This window comes from Chrysochloris asiatica, unplaced genomic scaffold (genome assembly GCF_000296735.1).
Source record: "Chrysochloris asiatica unplaced genomic scaffold, ChrAsi1.0 scaffold00015, whole genome shotgun sequence".
In the NCBI taxonomy this organism is placed as follows: domain Eukaryota; kingdom Metazoa; phylum Chordata; class Mammalia; order Afrosoricida; family Chrysochloridae; genus Chrysochloris; species Chrysochloris asiatica.
Window position 1 is genome coordinate 17,466,111 of NW_006408533.1, and position 22,240 is coordinate 17,488,350.

Sequence of the window (22,240 nt, forward strand, 5' to 3'; positions counted from 1 at the left end):
CTTGCCAGGATTGCCAGGCATGCGCAATGATGCTCCAAAACCCAGTTCCCGGCCGAGTGATCCGCTTCTCCGCGTGTTCGTCGGTGCCGCGGAGCACGTAGAGTCTGGAGAATGCAGAGACGTGGACCGAACCTATATAACGCTAATGTCTGTTGTGGCCCTTTTGTTGTCAAAGGCCCTGAAGCCGGCCCCGTCCACAGCTGGGAGCCCGGCTGAAATAGATAGTGGGATGTTCCTGACGCTGCCTTAGTACGAAAGTCTTGGGTCCCCTTAGAGAGTTCCGAGCTACTCGTATTGGGCCCTTGGAAAGGAAGCCGGATTTGTGTCTCAAATCACAGTCTGGGAGATGGGAACAAGTAGTCTCGGTCCCGCGCCAGAGCAGTTTAAGTGACTGCAGAGGGTGTGCCCGACAAGGGGTGTGCCCGGCAAGGGGCGGGGCCTCCTTCACCCTACCCCTGGCTGCTTTGGAAAGAGGGTCCGGGTGATGTAAGGCGTGGTAGGCCGCCTGGCAAGTAGTTCCGTTCCAAGGGCGGAAGTGCGTTCCAGTTCTTGGCCGCAGACCAACCTGCAACATGGTGGCTCCGGTGTTGGAGACGGCACATGTGTTTTGCTGCCCTAACCGGGTGCGGGGAGCCCTGAGCTGGAGCCCTGGGCCGGGAGGGCTTCTGGCCTTCGGTACCTCCTGCTCTGTGGTGCTGTATGATCCTCAGGTAAGCGGGATGACGCTTCTGGGGCCGAGCCTGGCGGAATTATTATCCGCCGCGTTCAATGCACTCTGAGACTTTCATCGCTTCTTGGGAACTGTTGTGTTGTTAGGTGCCATCGAGTCAGTACCGACTCATAGCGACCTTATTATGCACAGCAGAATGAAACACTGCCGGATCCTGGGCCAGCCTCACAATTGTTGCCAAGCTTGAGTCAATCGGTGCTGCCATATTGCCAATCCATCTCGCTTTCCCTTTTTCTCTGACCGTCCACCTTACCAAACATGATATCCTTCTCCAGTGACTGGTCCCTCCTGACAATATGTCCCAAGTATGATAGACGAAGTTTGGCCATCTTGGCTTCCTAGGAGCACTCTAGCTGCATTTTATCCAACACAGATCTGTTGGTTACTGTTAAAAAATCAATTTAGCATTTAAAAGATTTGCAGTTTTGGTGTAAATTAAGCTGTCATTCCACACATACCATCTCATATACGTATTTCCCTTGTTAGGTGTCATGGAGTTGATTCTTAATCAAAGCGAGCCGGTTCCCAATACAACAAAACACTTCCCGGTCCTGCACCTTCCTCACAGTCGGTGCTGTGTTTGAATCCATTGGTTGCTGCCACTGTGTCCCACCATCTCACTGAGGGTCTAACTCTTTTTCGCTGATCCTCTACCAAGCGTAATGCTCTACTCCAGAGATTAGTCACTCCTGATAACAAGTCTAAATAAGTATGTGAAACAACGAAGACTGGCCTTCCTTGCTCCTAGGGAGCATTCTGAATGTATTTCTGAGACAGATGTGTTCCCATGTTTTCTTTATTGTTAAGTACCATAGTGCCGGTTCCACCCATAGTGACCCTGTATAGGGTTTCCAAGGAGCAGCAGGTGAGCTTGAATTGCCAACCTTGCAGATCAAAGAGACTTTGCAGTCGGGTACATTAACCCAAAGCACCACACCTTAGGGTTGTGCAATAAACTTTTGTTGTATTTACTTTAAAAGAAATACTACTTATATTTTTGCGACCGGACTTTTTAAAGAAAGTTCCATTCCCCAAAAAGGCCGCAGTGGGTGGGGATCCTAAACACTGGTTTTTGGCAGGAGTTAATATTCTTTGAACGTATCCATTACTTTCACCCAGTTTTGACCCTCTTATCAAATTTGTAAAGTGAATAGTTTTTGCATGCTTCACAGAGTTCTTTATGACCCGTTCCCAATATCTAATTTTGGACTATACAGTAGTGTTGCTATTGGAAACAAGACTCAATATTTTCTAAAAAATGCTGAAAATTAAAACACAGTTCAGGAGATGGCTATATATATTTTTTGCTGCCTTGCTTTATTTATTAATTTGATCAAGAGTTCCATTCAAACCTGTTTTTTAAAATGTTTTATTGTGAATTATGTGATAGTTTACATGGGAGAACATTAGTTTTACATTCATGCTATCGATACATCATTTCATTGCCATGGTTACAATCCACTCCATGCATCATTAACCAACCAAAGGGTATATATACCCTGCAAGCTTGCCCCGCTGGTCATCAGCACACAGCCCCTCTCCTTCTCTGGGTCTAAAGTCCCCAGCTGCTCTGTCTCTCCATGTCATCGTCCCTGCCTCCATCTCTGGCATCACTGCTGCTCTGGGTGGTGGTGGTAGTGGTTATGTGCTGTGGAGTGGGAACTGACTCATCGACCCTGTAAAGGGTTTCGAGGCTGGAAATCTTTACGGGAGCAGAAAGCCTCATCTTTCTCCTGCCGAACAGCTGGTGGTTTCAAACTGCTGACCCTGAGGTTCGTAGCCCAATTTGTAACCACTACGCTACCAGAGCTCCTTGCTTCTCTGGATAGGGTAGTGCATTCTGCTCTTCTCCCTTGATGGTCCCAGGGACCTCTGCTCCTGGACTGCAAAGTCATCTACTCCTCTCGTTTTGCTACAAAATGTCTACCTTTTCATTTCCAACCCTCATAGTCAGTCCTGATAGCAATTATTCACTATTTTGCAGATACAAATTTATATATGAAATTTCCCATATTTTGAACTTGCTTGCTACTTGGTTGCTTTTGCTTCTTATTTTGGTCATGCATTTAAAAAGTATTTTATTGATTTTCTCATAAACTTAGTTGTACTTGATTTGTTACCTCTTAAAATGAAATTTCCACCCACAAAAATTGCTGTCAGTTTTGTATCATACAAACCCTGGGTTTGTCTCTATATTACTGTCCATGCTGTTTATTACCCCCCCCCCCCATTATGACTTTATTTTTCTCTTAATAACTGTGGTTTTTAACATGAAGGTTTACAAAGTACTTTAGGTTCCCGTTCATTAAGTTCTACACAAACTGTTCAGTGATATTTGTTGCGTTGTTAACAGTGTGTGGGGGTAACAGTGTTTTTGATCTGGCTGTTCATTAATCTAGTTTCCCTGCCTTCTGACATTCTCATCTTTGTTTTAAAGGAATTGTTGACCATTTGATCTCATGTAGATAATTGTCTTAAAGGAGCACAGTACTCATGTGGGTCATGTGGGTATGCCTTAATTTCTGAGCCAATCTGTTATTTAGCTAGTTTCTGTTAAAGGTTTCTAGAGTACAGTAAGTATCTCAGGACAATGGTCTTGGAGTCCTCCACTGCTCCAGTACCTCTGTTTGTTTTTTAAAAGGAATTTAAGGTTTTGTTCTACATTTGTCTCCTATCAGGGTCTGTTTTTTGTGACCCTTGTCACATGGTCAGTGTTGGTAACCAGACACCATCTAGTTCTTCTAGTCTCAGAGTTGTTGTTAAGTGCCATCGAGTCAATTCTGACCTTTAACAACCCTGTATAGGGTTTCCAAGGAGCAGCTGGTGAGCTTGAACCATCAACCTTGCAGTTCAAATGACTTTGCAGTCTGATACATTAGTCCACAGCACCACACCAGGATTCCACAGTCTCAGGGTGGGTGAGGCTATATAGATGAGGTTCATGCAGACCAGGGGTGGGGAATATCTGGCCCACAGGCCATATTGTTGTTGGTAAGTGCTATCAAGGCCCTCAAAATCATTTGATATGGCCCTGCCAAGGCAACCGCAGTTCCAGCCATCACATTTGTTGTTGTTGTTGTTAGGTGCCATTGAATCGGGACTGATTCATAGTGACCTTATGCACAGCAGAACGAAACACTGCCTTAACTACTGTTGCCACGCTTGAGTTCATCGATGCTGCCACTTGGCCAATCCATCTCATTGGGAGTCTTCCTCATTTTCTCTGACCTGCCACCTTGTTGTTGTTGTTAAGTACCATGGAGTCAGTTCTGACTCATAGTGACCCTGTACAGGGTTTCCAAGGCTGTAAATGTTTACGGGAGCAGAAAGCCTCATCTTTCTCTTGCGAAACAGCTGGTAGTTTCGAACTGCTGACCTTGCAGTTCACAGCCCGATTAGTAACCACTATGCTACCAGAGCTCCTTACCAAACACGATATCCTTCTCCAGCAACTGGTGCCTCTTGACAATATGTCTGAAGTATGAGAGACGAAGTTTGGCCATCTTGGCCTCCAAGGAGCACTCTAGCTGCACTTCTTCCAAAACGGATCGATTGGTTCTTTTGGCAGCCTGTGGCACTTTCAGTATTCTCCTCTAACACTATGGCTCAAAAGCATCAATTCTTCTAAGGTCTTCCTTATTCTCTGTCCAGCTTTCACATGCATATGAGGTTATTGAAAATACCATGGCTTGGGTCAGGCACACCTTAGTCCTCAAGCTGACATCTTTGCTCTTCAGCAATTTGAAAAGGTCTTGTGCAGCAGATTTGCCTAATGCAGTACATCCTTTGATTTCTTGACTGCTACTTCCACGAGTGTTGATAGTTGATCCAAGAAGAATGAAGTCCTTGACAACTTCAATCTTTTCTCCATTGATAAGAATGTTGATTATTGGTCCAGTGGTTAGGATTTTTGTTTTCTTTACATTGAGATGTAATCCATACAAAGGCTGTGCTCCATGATTGTCATCAGTAAATGTTTTAAGTCCTCTTCACTTTATTACTGGTGAGTTAATTGAATGTCTGACCAAATATAGCAGGCTAATTTTTTTTTAATGTTTTATTATGAATTATGTGATGGTTTACATGGGAGAACATTAGTTTTACATTCATCATCTTATCATATTTCGTTTCATTGCCATGGTTACAATCCCCTCCATGCATCATCAACCAACCACAGGGTATACCCTGCAAGCCTGCCTCCCCAGCCCCACCCCTCTCCCTCTCTGGGTCTAAAGTCCTCAGCCGCTCCATCTCTCCACGTCTTCGTCTCTGCCTCCATGTCTGACGTCACTGCTTCTTTAGGTAGGGTTCTGTTCTCTGCTCTTCTCCCTTGATAGTCCCAGGGACCTCCGCTCCTAAACTGCAAAGTTAATCACTACTCTCCTTGCTACAAAACATCTACCTTTACATTTCCAACCCTCACAGTCAGTCCTGATAACAGTTATTCACTATTGTATCACAAAAGACCTATCCGCATTTTATTTCATCAGCCCCACCTAGACAGATTGGATACTATTCAGTGGAGATTCTACCTTCCTCCATGCCCTCTGGATCTAGGTTCCCTCATGAAAGCTTGTAAGCCAGTTACTTCTTGCCTTTGAAGTCCCCCATTTTGGGTAGCCAATGTCCAAGTTGCCTATCCCTATCTACTCTGTGTATGGAGGAGGTGGGAATGATCCTTGCAGTAAAGATTTGTTCCCTCTTTTGAGCTACTGCATCCATAGGTGTGGGTCAAGTTCATCATCAAATTGTATCAGATTATTATTTTTTCTTCTTCTTCTTTCTTCTTCTAGTTGAGCTCTGATCATCTAGTCATTGAATCCAGGTCAAGAGCATGTTATCTGCAAGTGTGGGTGTTCTTATGCATATGCCCTCTCTTCTTATCAGCTGGATGCTTCACTCACCACTCAGGTCTTCTGTGGCTATGTTACTGACTCTGGGCCTAAGAGTTCCCAGGTCTTGCCACACTGATGGCCAACCAGGTCTCCACCTGGGTTCACAGGAGTCTATTGAACGTTGTAGGGCTTAGCTCACAGCTTTCCTTGCTGTTTTTCCCTTATTGGTGACGGATGTGGTCACCAATAGAGTATACTTACATATTGCATTCATGTGGATTCAGCATTGGGTTTGGTGCATAGCATATTCAAGTTTTACTCTTTGAAATTCACTCCCCTACACCATCCAATATTTTTGACTTGCGAATGGTTAAAGCCATGGATGCAGGACCTGCAATACAGAGGGCCAACTAACTGTATGTGAGATTTGTTTACAAGCAATTAAAAAAAAAAAAAATCTCTCTTCCCAAGCCTAGAACTTACATATATATTTATAGGGAATTTCTCTTTAAAGTAATTGTTTTCTAGCTGTTCCTATTTTGGAATTTCCTCCAGGATTTATCAGCACCTTCAGTTATATAAGTTGTTGTGAATTTTGGTATTTGCCACGTGTTTACTAAATAGCAGAGAAAGCACATAAAACCTTTGGGAAAGTTTACAGCGACCATCAGCTAAGGACTGACTCAGCTGTTGTAGCCACATCTTTCTGCAGCAGATTTGGTGGATTTGTGCTTCTGTTTACTATCAAATGTTTTATTTTAATAACTTAATGACCATCTTAAGGGAATTTAAACATATCAAAAAAGTATACAGAGGGAGTAGTTAATCTTACAGTCCAGGAACAGTGGACCCTAGGACCATCAAAGGAGAAGAGCACGAGCGGAATGTGGGACTTTACCCAGAGAAGCAGCGACACCAGAGAGGGAGGCAGAGATGGGAACATGGAGAGAGGGAGCAGCTGAGGACTCTAGATTCATGGGAAGAGAGGGACTTAGTGGCCAGGAGGCAGGCTATAGAATGTGCCATCTGGTATTGGTTTAAATTATTACATATGCCTGAATGGGGGGAAAAAAGACCTAAAATGAATAGAAATACTGTTAATGGATGGTCCGTAGAGGGGATTATAATCATTGTAGTGAAACAAAGTATATGATTTGTTGAATGTAAAACTAATGATATGGCCTGTAAACTATCACTCAATTCACAATAAAAAGTTACATTAAAAAAAAAAGTATACAGAGCATAAAATCACTTTGTTTTGTTAGCTAGCTGGGTAATTAGTTAAATTCAGAAGTCAGATAATATCAGATTCTGAGATAAAGTTTTGGGGGATGATATTCATTAAGGAACTTTTTGAGGGCCCTTTGGGTTAGCCCTAGGTTGGGTGGTATTGATACAAAATAATAAGTAACTCATTCTCACTTTAGTGAGAGAGACAGTGAACTATGAGGGTAAATCAAAAAAGTATTCTATAAAATCATAGAAACCGTTATGAAACTAATTTATCCAAACGTGAAGCTGTTGTTTCTCCACTTATCCTCCACATAAGTCTATCCACTTCTGTAGGCAGGGTTTCCACCTCCCCCTGAAAATGTGTGTGCTCTTCGATGTACAACAAAATTGCAGTTGTAGCACGCTCAAAGGACTCAAATTGTGTTTCTTCTTAATGTTCTTTAGTCTTGGGAACAAAAAGAAGTCTGAAGGAGCAAGATCAGGGCTGTAGGGTGAATGGGGCAAGATTTCCCGCCAGAATTACTATAGGACAGCCCTTGCTGCTCTTGAAGATTCAGCCCGGTGCATTGCTATGACGTGCCAACATTCTGGACAAGTTTCCTGGCCTCCTTCTTATCGGTGCAGTTTTTAATTTTCTTCAAACTTTGTTAGCTTCAGTTTTGTTTAAAATAAGACTAATGGAAAAAGGTCAGCACTTTTAAAAGCTAGCTGATCTTCATTCACCATGTTTTGTTTTGTGTTTCAGTATCCTTTTTAATTTTCATTAAGAGCACCCTGAGGAGGCAGTAATATACACTGAGAGAACTTGTCTAAGTCCATCCACTGATCATAAAGCCATGTTTAAACACGTTTTGTTTGGAATAAACTCATGCACATATGAACTGGAACCTTGTAAAAGAAATTGTTTCCCAACCTTAGATAAACCACACTGAACTATATGCACATTTACGTCTGGGTACCTTTTCCTCCCTTAAAAGAAATCTGACTGGCATGTAAGCATATATGAAGCCAGTGCTGCTGGCATGAAGTAGAGAAAGGGATTATAAAGAGAAGGTCACAGAGTTAAACTCTTCATCAGACAAAGAAATAAAGAAAGCTCAAGTGGAGGGTGGCGTTGACAAGTGTAGCAATCTGAGAGTTGCGTGGGAGCCAGCACTAGGCAGCCCGGTGGCAGTCTGATGTGTGAGGATGTTAATATTTATAGCTCTGTGACCTTGTGTCGTTTGAACATAAAAGCCACTACCACCTGATCAGCCATGGCATGCAAAGTGATTGAAATTATTGTTACCTTGAATTTGTACCCATCAATCACAAATTTCTATTGAAAGGTTTTCTAGCAACAAAACCCACAAGCTGGTGCAAGCCTGCCAGAAGTAAGCCCTGGGGGATCACTGGGAAAAGGCTTCTTGTCTTATCTTGATTATCGAGCACCGAGACAAGAAGGATGTGGACACTGTGGGAAGCTGAACAGGAACTAGACAGATGACCTGAGAGCTCATTTGGCAAGAATTCCCATGCTGGGAATGTGGAGAGTGACGGCAAAGGCAGGGATAGATGACAATGAATGGATGACAAGGCACAGTGAAAAAGTTATGAACTATGGAAGATGAATCTGTTTTGAGTTAATTCTGATATTCAAAGATTCAGAACATGAGACCTTTATTTAGTAATTACTCTGAATTAATTGTAATTTACTAACTATTGTTTTCTTCTTAAAGAAAAGGATTGTTATTACCAACCTGAATGGCCACACTGCTCGAGTCAATTGTGTACAGTGGATTTGTAAACAGGATGGTTGTAAGTATTAACCTGATAAAGTTCTCAGTGTTTTCTGAAAAAGTGTGATTAGTCACTTATTTTATATGTGAATTTGATTTCAGTTAATGTTGTGCAGTTTAGAAATTAGATCAGTAAGAGAAATCTTCATAGTAGGCTGAGTGAAATATCTGACCTGCAGAGTATTTTGTAGTCTCTTGTTGAAACCATGTAAGAAATTATCTGGTTGGTAACACAGCAGTGCTTATGATGAGAGTAGAGACATCCCTTGATTGTGGCAAGACTCGTTTCCCACAACCATTGGTTTGAAAGCCTATAGCAGGGCCCTGTGATGGGGCCAGTGCTGGAATTCAGAGCCACTCAACTTCTAAATTTTTGTCATGGAGTAAGCTATTGCTTCCTTTAGGCACTACATGGCATCTTTTTTTTTTGGAAATTTGTATATATTTTTTAATCCATATGATTTAAACCCCAAAGGAAAAAAAGGACATTCAATGAAATGTCTTGTTTCTGTCCCTCCTCAACCACCTAGCTCCTCTTGCTAGGTCAAGAATTGTTGTCTGTTCCTCTGTTCCCTTGCAGACATACCTTTTGCGTGTATAAGCAGATTTGTACATTATACCTCATTTAAAAATTTTAACCCACATTTTAGCATATTATTTGCACTGTTCATCACTTTGACTTTGCCATTTAATGATTCACTTTAAAGATTATTTTATGTCAGGACATGAATAGCTTCTTCCTTTGGTACGACTGCATAATATTTATAATTGAACCAGTTTCTTAAAAGTGTTGAATAGTATCATTAATATCACATGTAAGTAAAATTTTACTGAAGATGTTTCAAAACCAGTTGCAGTAGCTCTTTGTCCAGGAGCCACTGTAGCATCTTTTCTGACCTCAATTTGCACCTCAGGAGTCCTGATGTGGCGCTGTGGGTAATGCGTCAGACTGCAAAGTCATTTGAACTGCAAGATTGGTTGTTCAAGCTCATCAGCTGCTCCTTGGAAATCCTCTACAGGGTTTCTATGGGTCAGAATCGACTCGACGGCACTTAACAACCATCTGAAAAGTGAAGAACTGGACTAACTCCAAGGACACTTGAGTCCCAAATTATTTTTGTAGTAATACAAAGAAATTATTCACTGTTTTCAGTCCCGTTCTGTACAGTGGAGATTTTCAAAAGCCACTTGATGTTTCATTGTTGTTTTTGTTAAGTGCTGTTTAGTTGGTTGTGATTCATAGTGATCCTACGTAGGATTTCCAAGGAGTGGCTGGTGGGTTGGAACTGCCAACCTTGTGGTTAGCAGTCCAGTGCTTATCCTCCAGAACCACACCAGAACTATCAAATATTGCAATAGGTGTAAGGTATAAGGATTAGCACTTCACCTCAAGGTTGGTTTGAACCGTAAGGTCGGTGATTCAAACTCACCAGCTGCTCCTCAGAAACTCCATGAGTAGGAACTGACTTGATGGCACTTAACAACTACAATAACATATTTAAAAAACAAAACCTGTTGCTGTCCAGTCTGTTCCAACTCCTTGACCCCCATAGCTGAAGCGATCCCATAGGATTTTGAAAGCACAGTGTTAAAAAGCAACCAATATGCTCGTTTAAAATTTGGAGTCAATGAATATAGAGATGAAAGAAAGTTGGAGACAATCTAGTCAGTAATTCTCAAATTTTTGGTCTCAAGACTTTTTACCATAGAAAGCCAGAACCTGTGTAAGGCAGAAACCTGTCACAGAATGAAAACTCTAAAAATTTTGTCCTAGAATGTGTGATAGAAAAGTGGTACAACTGTACACCTTCAAAGACAGAAAACTTGTGGGACCAGGAGAAACAGTGCAGTCCCATTATGTTCAGACTCTCATAGGTTTCATTGTATAAAAGATTTTTGAGGATACCAGAGATCTTTTGTTTATATAGGCTTGTTATTAAGTTCTGTTGAGTCGCTTCCAACTCATAGCGACCCTGTGTAGAGCTTCTGAGGCTTTAACTCTTCACTGGAGCCGAAAGCCTCATATTTCTTCCACTTGTATGGTCTATGTATACCTATTATATATACCTATTAACTAGTCCTGTTGTGGTGCTCTAGGATAAACACTGGAATTATAACTGCGAGGTCAGCAGTTCAAACTTACTAGCACTCATCTGAAACCCTATACCACAATTGTAATATTCAGTAGGAAGCCTGGTTGTGCATTGGTTAAAGCTTGACTGCTACATCAAACGCATCAGCTGCTCCAAGGGAAAAAGATGTGACAGTGTCTTTTCATAAAGACTTACAGCCTGGGGAATCCTATGGGACAGTTCTACTCTGTCAGATGGATGTGAGTTGGAATTGACTCGATGGCAGGGGGTTTGGTGTGGTTTTTAGTTTATTACAATATTCTGATGGACCTAATTTAGTTTTGTTTTTCATTTAACAAATGTCTTAGGCACAAATTCAAAATTTCCTGAATTAGCGAGAGTTTGCTATGATTTTCTCTGTGATATTAAAAGAAAGTATAATATGCTTATTTCAGCTGATAACACAGGATGTGTGTTACATTAGTGAAATCCATTAAATAGTACAAAGGACAACTGTTGGTGTAGCATTAAAACACAATTGTAGTTGTATGAATTGCTAAAACAGGTTATATGAAATGAATTGCTTGTGTAGCACTGTTGTCGTTAAGTACCATAGAGTCACTTCCGACTCATAGCGACCCTGTTTAGGGTTTCCGAGGCTGCATATCTTTGTGGGAACAGAAAGCCTCATCTTTGCCCCACAGAGCAGCTGATGGGCTCAAACCACTGACCTTGTGGTTTGCAGTCCAGTGCTTATCATATGGAGGCACTGACCTCCAATGTAGAACTAGAATCCTTAACAATTTTTAATTTCCTCTAACTTCCAAATAATTCTAAGATGACCCTTCTAATTCATGTGACATATGAAATTTTAATAATGCCATTTCATATTTTTAATATCTGATTTTTAACAAATTTCATGAACCTATCATTCTCAAAATCATAGAGATAGTGACTTAGTATATGTGACATGAAGAAATTTAAGGCGAAGGTCACAGTTGTCTGGAAGCAGAATTGGGGCTTGAACCTGTAACTAACTTCTGAGTACAAATCTAATGTGTTATATACTATATTGTACTTTCTTTTTGTAAATAGTGAGCACATAGCCAGAATACAAACATAAATGGAAAATCCAAACCAAAATTGTGTACTCCCGTTATTCCCCTCCTCCCATCTGTTTTTTGTTCTTCTATCAACTAGTTATAAATGTTTAAAAGAGCTGTTTTGAAATATGTGTCTGACATCAAAGGCACGTATCATATCCATGGTAGCACCGTTGACTGTACCATCATATAAAGCATTTCCAAGTTTCAATAAAATCAGATATATTTAACTGTCAATCGCTTAATACATGGGGGCTTCAAAAAGTTCATGAGAAAATTCTTCCTTTTATTTTTAACTTTTTATTGTGAACTGAATGAAGGTTTAAAGAGTAGTTCATCAGTTTTACATTCAACAAGTGATATACTTCATTTCATTACAATGATTGCAATCCGCTCCCTGTACCATTAGTGTTTACCTCTATTCACTTGAACTCTTGCATTCATCCCTCTGTCTCCCACTCCCTTCATCTTTCTTCTGTCCTCTCTTATATACTGCCTGCTATGTCATCCAAGTTAACATGTGTCTACCCTATAACCCGTGAATAATTTTCCTTCCCCTCCTCCTGGTAATCATCATAGAATGTATCTTTTATCAAGAAAACCTTTTCTTAATATTTACTACAGTAGTCTCATATAATATTTGTCCTTTTTGAGATTGATTAATTTCCTGGTGTGGTGCTGTGGGTTAAGCACTGGACTGCTAACTGTAAGGTTGGTGGTTCAAACCTATCAGTTGCTCCTTGGAAACCCTGTGTAAGGTCTGTAGGAGTCAGGAACTGACTCCATAGCATTTAACAACAGCAACAATTTCACTTAGCGTAATGTCCTCCAGGTTCATCCATGTTGTGAGGTGTTTTCCTCTTTAATGTTCTGTGTATTGTGTGTGTGTTCACCATTGCTACAGTGAACATGGGTGTGCATATATCTGCTCATGTCACTGCTCTTACTTCTTAAGGGTATATACCAAGCAGAGGGATTTCTGGTTCTTTCAGTGTTTTTATTTCTAACTTTCTGAGGAAGTGCCACACCATTTTCCACAGTGGTTGCACCATTTTACAGTCCTACCTGCAGTATAGGAGTGTCCCAGTCTTTCCATACCTTCGCCAGCATTTGTTGTTTTCTGTTTGTTTGAATTTTGCTTTTAATGCTGAAATAAGATGGTATCTCCATTGGATAAGCATAGGATTGTGAGCTGCAAGGTCTGTGGTTCAAGCACACCAGCTACTATGCAAGAGAAAGATGAGGCTTTCTGCTTTACGAAGATTTACAAGCCACAGAAATCCTATACAGGGTTGACTATTCAAACTCTCTAGGCACTCCTTGGAAATCCTATACAGGGTCGCTATGGGTCACTATTGACTCGACGGCACTTTACAACAACAACAACAACAATAGTCCAAGAGCATGGAGTCCTGGTGTGATGCTGCAGAATAATGCACTGGACCACAAGGTCGGTTTGAACTACAAAGTCAGTGGTTCAAACCTGCCAGCTGCTCCTAGGGAACCCTATACAGGGTCACTGAATTGGAACTGACTTGATGGAACTTAACAACAGATCCATGAGCATGGTATTTTCCTCCATTTCTGTAGGTCTCTCTTGGTTTCTTGTAGTAGTATTTTGTATTTTCTTTGTATAGGTTTTTTGTTTCTCTGGTTAGATTTATTCCCAAGTATTCCATCTGGGGAATTATACTGTTCAAAGAGGAGCTGATACCAATTCTACTCAAAGTAGCCTAGAATATTGAAAAGGATGGGAAACTCCTGAATTTATCTTATGAAACAGGCATAATTCTGATACTCAAACCAGTCTACATCATGAGAATAGATGCACAAATTCTAAGCAAAATACTAGCCAACAGAATCCAATAGTGTATATATATAAAAAAAAAAATCATAAGTAAGTAGGATTCATACCAGTTATGCAGGGACGGTTCATTATTAGAAAAACAACATAATCCACCACATTAATAAAACAAAGGCAAAAAAAAATCACATGCTCATGTCGATTCATGTAGGAAAGGCATTTGAAAATATCCAACACTCATTCATGATACAGACACAACAAAATAGGAACAAAAGGGAAATTCCTCAACATACTTGGCAAACCACATGGGCAGTAGTTCAAGTCTTATCAGCCATTCTGTGGGAGAAGGATGACTTTCTGCTCCCATAAAGATTTACAGGCTCGTAAACGCTATGCAGGGTTGCAATGAGTCAGACCCACCTAGACAGCATACCACCACCACCATACAAAACCAATATTCAACATTATTCTCAGTGGTGAGAAACTGAAGTCATTCTCCTTATGAACAGGAACCAGACAAAAAACAGGCAATGATCACCATTTCTATTCAACACTGTGCTAGAAGTCCTAGCCAGAGGTATAAAGCAAGAAAGGGAAATTAAAAGCATCTAAACTGGCAAAGCAGTAAAACTCTATTTGCCTCATCTGCTAACTTGCCAGATGTTGTTTCCATTATTTTCTAATTCCATTTTTCTACAAACCTTTTGAAATCCCCTTGTATATGTTATGTCTGTCAAAATGTTTAGCCTAATTCAAATAATGAGAAGATAATCAGATAAATCCATGAGGGGCATCCTTAAAAACAACTGGCCTAGAATCTCATTGTCACCACAATAGAAAGGGAGAGAAAGCTAGGAAATGATTTTAGATTAAAAGAGACTAAAAAGGCACAATGTATTATCCTTGGTTAGATTCTGGGTCTAAAGTACATTCATAAAAGACATTAGGATAAGTGGAGAAATTGTTCCATGGACTATATATTGCATAATACTACTTTGTAAGTGCTAAGATTCTTAAATGTGTTAATTATATCTTGGTAATATAGGAGAAGGAGTCCTGGTCTGGCACTGTGGGTTAATGTGCTAGACTGCAAAGCCATTTGAACTGCAAGGTCGGCGGTTCAAGCTCACCAGCTACTCCTCGGAAACACCCTATACAGGGTCACTATGGGTCGGAATCAACTTGACGACACTTAACAACAACAACAATGTAGGAGAACCACAAGGTTGGCGGTTCAAACCCACCAGCTGGTCCTCAGAAACTCTATACAGGATCGCTATGAGTCAGAATAAACTTGATGGTATATAACAATAACAACAAAGTAGGAGAATGTCCTAATCCTTAGGAGCTATGTGATAAAGTATTTGAGGATCAGAGGTTACGGTGTCTGCAACTTATTTTCACATTGTTTGTGAGGAAAGAGTATGTGTGTGTGTGTGTGTGTGTGTGTGTGTGTGTGTGTGTACATTTATAGAATGAGCAAGATACTAAGTAAATGCCTGTCTGGCAAAATAATATTAACAGTTGATGGATTTAGGTAAAGGGGATATGAGTATTCTTAGAATTTTTTTGTGACTTTGAGATTTTTCATAATAGCTCTGGAAAAAGTTTTAAATATTGACCAAAGTATAATTTTTTTTTTCAGCTCCTTCTACTGAATTAGTTTCTGGAGGATCTGATAATCATGTGATTCACTGGGAACTAGAGAATAACCAGGTTGGTGGCATGTTTATAGTTATAAGAAATGACAGTTTTGTCTACATTTATTTCCATTTGCAACTTATAAACATTTCTGCCGCTGCATCTTTTATGGTATTGCCTCATTCTTGTTTATCAGTAACCCAGATGCAGAATCTCCTGGACTTTTTAGGTCTTGTGGTCCATTCTGTCTATGAATTTTCGGTCATTTGTAATGGACCTTGCTCTTTTGTGTTCAGCAATAGTAAGAATTAATATGGCTGTGTTAACAGGGCAGCTGTGGCCTGTGAATATGTTGTTAGGTGCTGTTGAGTTGGTTCTACCTCCTAGCGACCCTGTGCACAACAGAATGAACACTGTCTGGTCCTGCACGATCCTCACAATTGTTACGTTTGAGCCCTCTGCTGCTGCCACTCTGTCAGTCCATCTCATTGGGGAACTATCTCTTTTTCACTGACTATGTGCTTTTCCAAGCATGATGTCCTCCCCCAGTGACAGTTCCTTCCTGATAATACAGCTGAAGTACAAGAGACGATATCTCCCCATTCTCATTCCTAAGGAGCATTCTGTCTGCACTTATTCCAAGACAGATTTGTGTGTGCTTCTGGCAGTTTGTGGTACTTTCAGTATTCTTCACCAACATCATAATTCACATGCATCAGTTCTTCTATGGTCTGTATTCTTGTCAATATGTTGTTAAGTGTCATCGGTTGGTTCTGACACATAGTGTTCTTGTAAAGGGTTTCCAAGGGGGGGTTGGAAGCCACTGATCCTATAGTGCTGATCTTACAGCACTACACCAAGTCTTCTGTTGTGACCCTGTATATGGTGTCTGAGGCTGTAAATCTTCCAGGGAGCAGCTGGTAGATTAGAACTGCTAATCTTGTGGTTAGCAGTCCAGCTTGTAATCCACTGTGCTACCAGGGATCCTTCTTGTTAATATGTTGTTGTTGTAAAGTGTTAGGTTGCTTTCGACTCATAGCCACCCCATATAGGGTTTTTCAGGAGTTGCCGGTGAGTTTGTAACACTGATTTTGTGGCTCAAACCAACTTTGAGGTCAAGTGCTTATCCATTGGTGTGCCTATAGGTATATGTAATTCTGAGTTATGTTGTAATATACAGTGCACAGTATGGATGGACTTCTATTGATGAACATTTAGGTGGTTTCTATTTGTAAGCAAAGATTAAGAGAGAAAGATTAATGTAGCAAATACTTGGACAGCTGCCATACAAAAGATACAGATGAGGCAGAGTCTTTTTATTCTTTAATCCTGTGTACAGTTTGGAAGGCAAAATGTACTTGAATAGCTGAAGTACTAGGTTGGCACTGTAGGCTGAAAAACAACAGACCACCAAAGCAAGCTTGCTGTTGTAGAGTTCATTCTGACTCATGGCAACCCAGAATGCTTTCATTTTAGAAACACATTGCTAGGCTTTTCTTCTATGGCACCACTGGGTGGATTTGAACCAACAGCCTTTAGTTTAGCATCTAGCTACAAACACTTTGTATCCTACAGGGACTTGGCTTCATGGGTGGTGGTTGTTGTAAAGTGCCGTCGAGTTGGTTCTGACTCATGACAAGCCTATGTAGCGTTTCTGAGAAATGACTGGTGGGTTTGAACAGCTGACGTTGAGAGGTTAGCAGTCCAGTGCTTATCCCACAGCGCCATACCAGGGTTTGTTGTTGTTAAGTGCCGTTGAATTGGTTTCCACTCAGCAACCTTGTTTCTGAGGAGTGGCTGGTGGATTTGAACCTCTGACTTTTTGATTAGCAGTCCAGTGCTTATCCTTGTTGTTAAGTGCCGGTGAGTCAGTTTTGACCCATAGCAACCCTGTATAGGGTTTCCGAGGAGTGGCTGGTGAGCTTGAACCACCTTGCAGCTCAAACCGACTTTGACCTTGCAGTTCAAACTGACTTTGTAGTCCAGCGCATTAACTCAGCGCTACACCAGGATCCCTATTTTTCCATATAATATATATGGTGGTGATTGTGTGCCATCGAGTCAGTTCTGACTCATAGCAACATTGTTTAATGTTCTGAGGCTGTAAATTTTCATGAAACAGAAAGTCTTATCTTTCTCCTTCAGAGCAACTAGTAGATTTGAACTGCTGACCTTGCAGTTAACAGCCCAACTCATAAGCCACCATGCTACCAGAGCCCCTTATATAATGTATGGATGGATGTATGTCTAGTTTATTTAATAAGTTTCCTATTAATGAAAGTTAATGTGATTTTTTTCACTATTATAAATATCTTCATATATTTCTTTTAGTATTTATTATACTTGTGCTTTTATTTTCTTAGGGCAGTAGATTCTTAGATGAGATGATTTTTTCTAAGGGTATGCACATTTTATGTCTTAGTTAGATGATGAGACAGTTTTCATGAATGTCCTTTCAGCTGAAAGGACGTATTTCTGAGTCAGGAATTTTAATGGTACCTTTAATCCTGTGATTCTAGTTAAATAAGATGAATCTGGTTATTGCTTTTTCAATTATAATATTTTTGTCATTGCTTCTGGTTCAGCTTTTAAAAGCAGTGCACCTCCAAGGTCACGTGGCACCTGTTTATTCAGTGTGTGCTGCTTACCAGGAGAGGGCATCAGACGTCACATTGCAAACACTGATCGTTTCTGCTGCTTCGGATTCAATTGTTCTAATCTGGTCTAAAAAGGCTTCAGAAGGTAGGTTTGGGGACAGGTTATAACCCAAACAAACAAGATAGTAACTAGCAAATGGTTGACAACTAGAAGAACATGTGTTGAAGTTTCTCAGACTGTCAGGTAGCTTTATAAATATTAGAATTCTGAATTTTTTATATAATTTAGTTTATTCTTTGTTGAGAATATACACAGCAGAACATACACCAGTTCAGCAATTTGTACATGTTCTATTTAGTGACATTGATTTCAATCTTTAAGTTGTGCAATCATTCTCGTCCTCCTTTTCTGAAGTTTTCCTCACCCACTAACGTAGACTCACTGGCCCTGAGGTTCCTATCTAATCTTTTGAGTTGCTGTTGTCAGTTTGATCCCAGATATATAGATCCTAAAAGAGCAAGGCAGACATTCTTTCCTAGCTAAGCTAAACTATTTGGTTTTAAGAAAACTTCAGGGGGAACTTTTAGTTTAAGAATTAAAATGTTATGATTCTTATCTGAATATTTATTGTTTCTTTTGTACTTTTTAAAATGTTCTCTACATCCAAGTGTGGTCAATTTAAATTCTTTTAAGGCTTCTCATATGTCATTTGGATCATTGTTAAAAATTGGCCATTTTAATTCCAATAGTCAAAGGGGTTTATGTTTGTGGAGAATAATCCTTACCTCATAGCTAGTTTGTGGGCTTTTTCTTCTGGCTGTCAGCTCAGGTCTGACTCGTTTCTCCCTGTTGACAACTGGGGCTTTGATGATGCCTCTCAACCCATCCAGGTGGAGAAGCTGAGTTAGTTCATGGTGTTTTGTATTATTTCTTAGTCACATGCCTTCAGTCCTTGGACTTTGGAAATGGATTTGCTCTGGCCCTCTCCTTATCTTATTTGCCTGACACTGATGGTGAGTACTCTACCAGGTATAAAAAGAGTAATATATTTGTGTTTAAAAGAAATGCATTGGTGTTAATGTTATATTTAAATGTTTTTATGAAACAAGATGAGAGGTAGCTAACTTAACTTTTGACTCAATACTTAAATGATCTAAGTACAGAAAATAGTTAAAGGAAGTTATTAGAAATTTTGGTAGCTGTTGAAAATTTAAGTGACTTAATATATACTCAGGTTTGATATTGCTATTTATGACTTATATTATGAATATAGATAGATATAATCTGGGAAAATTAATTCTTTAGAAGGTGAAAGTGTGGAGTAAGTTAAAAGACAATACTGAAGACAGACTATGTAAGTATTTCTTTCAGGTCATAGCCCCTTCACATCCTTCATGTTGTCATGTTGACAGTTTGCTCAAGACCACTTAACATCTCTAAATGAAAAATTTCCCTTTTACTATGAAACCTATCTGTTCCCCTATTTTAAAAAATTTTTTAAAAATATTAACCCTGCAAGGATGATTGCTAGTGTGAGTCAGTCATTGTCCTTGTCTCTGGTTACACAGTGGACCAGGTTTGGTGGAGAGAGACCCGGCTTGGAAGCCCCAGTCTCTTGTTGTCTGTGGCAGAAGCAGGTTTCTCCTTTGTGCAGGGTATGCCTGGAAAGAACATCTGTACACTTTTTGGTTTCAAAACATAACAGTTTTCCTTTACCTTGAAGCTTTTACCTTAAATCATATTTGAAAAATATAACTTAGTAGCAATGAATTACTCTACTAAGAAAAAGAATCTCCTTTTCATCTATACTCCAGTCATTTGGACTGTCTTTGCTGTTGTGAATTACTTTGTTATCTTGTTAATGAACACTGATTTTACAGTTGTACCTTCTTTTGCTTTTTAACTGTATATTTAACTATGCTTTTTTGTTTTGTTCTCTCATTGCTTTATGAATTGTGTTTTTGCATTAAATTATCCAACAAAATATAAGGCCCTCGAAGTAACAATCATCATACCCTTAAATCTTTGTGGAACAGCCATGGTGTTGGGCTTACAGTTTTCTTCTTCAGATGGATTAACAACTTTTCCTTTTTCACTGCTCCTGCTATCATAAAATGCATGGATTGGAGGGAAGGGTTCTCAGGCATTTTTTGCGAAGTAACCATTTAATAGAGCAGGGTAGTGTTGATTTTATTGCTATAGAAGCTTACGCAGCCTTGCCCATGTATTTGCTTAATGATAGAGGAGAGAGAAGTCAGGGTTCTTTGCCTAGCACCTAGGGTCCAGCATAGACAGTAGAAACTCTAATATGTGATGAAGTACTTGAGTGAAGCTTCTTTCCCCCCAGTACCAGTATTGGCGTGTGGTGATGACGACTGCAGAATTCAGCTCTTTGTTCAACAGGATGGTCAGGTAATTCATTCTGTTTAGTAATACTAGAGTTACGTTCTTATATTAATTATATATCACAATGCAGACTCTTTCCAGATTATGAAATTTTAGGGATTTTCTAGTCTAAAGAAAATAATCTAATAGAGTCTTTTTTGACAATCCTCTGATATGAGAAAGTTCATAGAAAAAAATGTCTTTTTAAAGCCTCGTTCTAGACAGATGGCTTTCCCACTCCCTGTTTGAATACCATGTAACTGGTACTTAGGCCACCGAACCCTGGGTTGTTTTGGAGGAAGGGTCATTATGTGGGAAAAGGAGGAAAGAGGAATGCATGTGGTAGTGTTTTTATTTTGCTTTTATCATTAAAAATTTTATTTTTGTGAAGCATAATATGTCTACAGTGAAAGCCCCTGATAGTTTCTAAAAATTTTTAATGAAATAAATGACAGTGAAGGTGTTCTGCTGGTGCAGTGGTTAAAGAACTTGACTGCTATCCAAAAGGTCAGCCACTCCATGGGAGAAAGATGCCGCAGTCTACTTTCATAAAGATTTGCACCCTTGGGAGCCCTATGAGTAATTCTGGAAACTCTGTGTGTATGTGTGAGGGGAGGGTCACTGTGAGTCAGAATCTACTGAATGGCAGTGAATTTGATGTAATTTAAAAAAAAATAATGTCCCTATACTGATGTGACTTCTGTTGGTATTTTTTTTTTGCTTTACTGAGCTTTACATGAACTTGGAGTGGTTAAACTAAATAGGGACACATTTTTACAGAGAAGGGGTTGGTTGTCTGTGTTGTTAACTGCTGTCGAGTCAGTTCTGGCTCATAGTGACTCTGTATAGGGTTTCCAAGGAGCAGCTGATGGGTTTGAACCACTGGTCTTACGGTTAGCAGTCCAGTGTTGAGCCTACAACACCACACCAGTTAACTTTAGGCTCATTAATTTAATAATGGCATTACTTGTTTCTTTGCATTCTATAAGAATGTTAGAAAGGTGGAACCACCCAACTTTTTCCTATATAGTATCCTCAGCCTGTCATTTTATCTTGTAAATATTGGAGTATTCAAGTTGACAAATGTTGTGTTAACCTCTTCAGTTTTACTTAGCTAAATGTTATACTGGTTTATTCTGTTGTCCAAAAGGAGAACGTTCCTGTGAAACCTTTTGTAAGCTGAAATAGTGTAAATTGAGGAAACAAACCTTTAATTTGTACAGGAACAATATTTGTGTGTTCCCAGACCCCCAAAATAACTGAACAAGCCATACCAAATAATCATGTATCCAGCATAAAATGTCACTAGCAGATAGTCTTCACAGACACACTTCAGAGCTGTGGTGACTTGGTTGGTACTGAGTGTAGTTCTTAGGGAAGGAGCTGGGCGACTCCTCTGTTTCTCCTCAGGGTATAAGCTGCCTCTTCAACAGCTCGCTGCAAAAACATGCTAAGTGCTAGGCTCGCTTTTCACCTGTCCTAGTAAAACTGAAAATCCTCTTCAGATTTCTTCCGGGTAGTGAAAACAGATACTAATGTAGGTCTTTTGAAGAGTCGGGTATACGTGCATTACAGTGTGGTTTTTTTTCCATTCCCAATTGAGTGCTTTTTCTTGTTTAATTGGATAGTGTTCCTGATAAAATTAAGTGCAATAGGACTGGCTGAGACCAGTTACTAATATGTATGAAGTTTTTAATATTTATGAAAATGTTAAATTCTTACATCAATTCAAGTGTGATGATTTTTGTTATCTCACTAGTTTCGGAATGTGCTTTTTCTTCGTGGCCATGAGGATTGGATAAGAGGCGTGGAATGGACGATCTTTGGTCAGTATGAAACTTTGCTCAAGCACACATAATGGGACAAGTATGTATAACTTCCAAGAAAGTAGCCTCTTTTCAATTTTAAACTTTCTTTGTACATTGCTTTTTTCTATTGTCCCAATCAGGAAAACGGTTACTTGTTCCTTGTGTTAACTCTGATGGAGTAGTAGAAGATAGAATGAGTTTATAAGATGACACCAGCAGAGTACTCCTCATCCAGACATTCTGCAAGAGCTTT

At 39.9% G+C, this 22,240-nt stretch overlaps 1 protein-coding gene across 4 annotated transcripts in view; it reads left to right on the plus strand.

The window, feature by feature from the left end:
• The first annotated feature begins 520 nt into the window (after positions 1–520).
• The window catches only part of ELP2 (elongator acetyltransferase complex subunit 2), a 55,543-nt gene continuing 33,823 nt past the window's right edge, over positions 521–22,240 (plus strand). For 2 of the 4 annotated variants that reach the window (XM_006835076.1, XM_006835078.1), the window contains exons 1-6: positions 521–710; positions 8,517–8,595; positions 15,201–15,271; positions 17,782–17,938; positions 20,142–20,206; positions 21,939–22,005. In XM_006835076.1, the coding sequence (XP_006835139.1) occupies positions 573–710; positions 8,517–8,595; positions 15,201–15,271; positions 17,782–17,938; positions 20,142–20,206; positions 21,939–22,005 (577 nt within the window). In that variant the 5' untranslated portion in view covers positions 521–572. Of the gene's footprint in view, positions 711–8,516; positions 8,596–15,200; positions 15,272–17,781; positions 17,939–18,729; positions 18,808–20,141; positions 20,207–21,938; positions 22,006–22,240 lie in introns of all 4 variants that reach the window. The other 2 variants (XM_006835075.1, XM_006835077.1) reach the window with 2 other exon arrangements.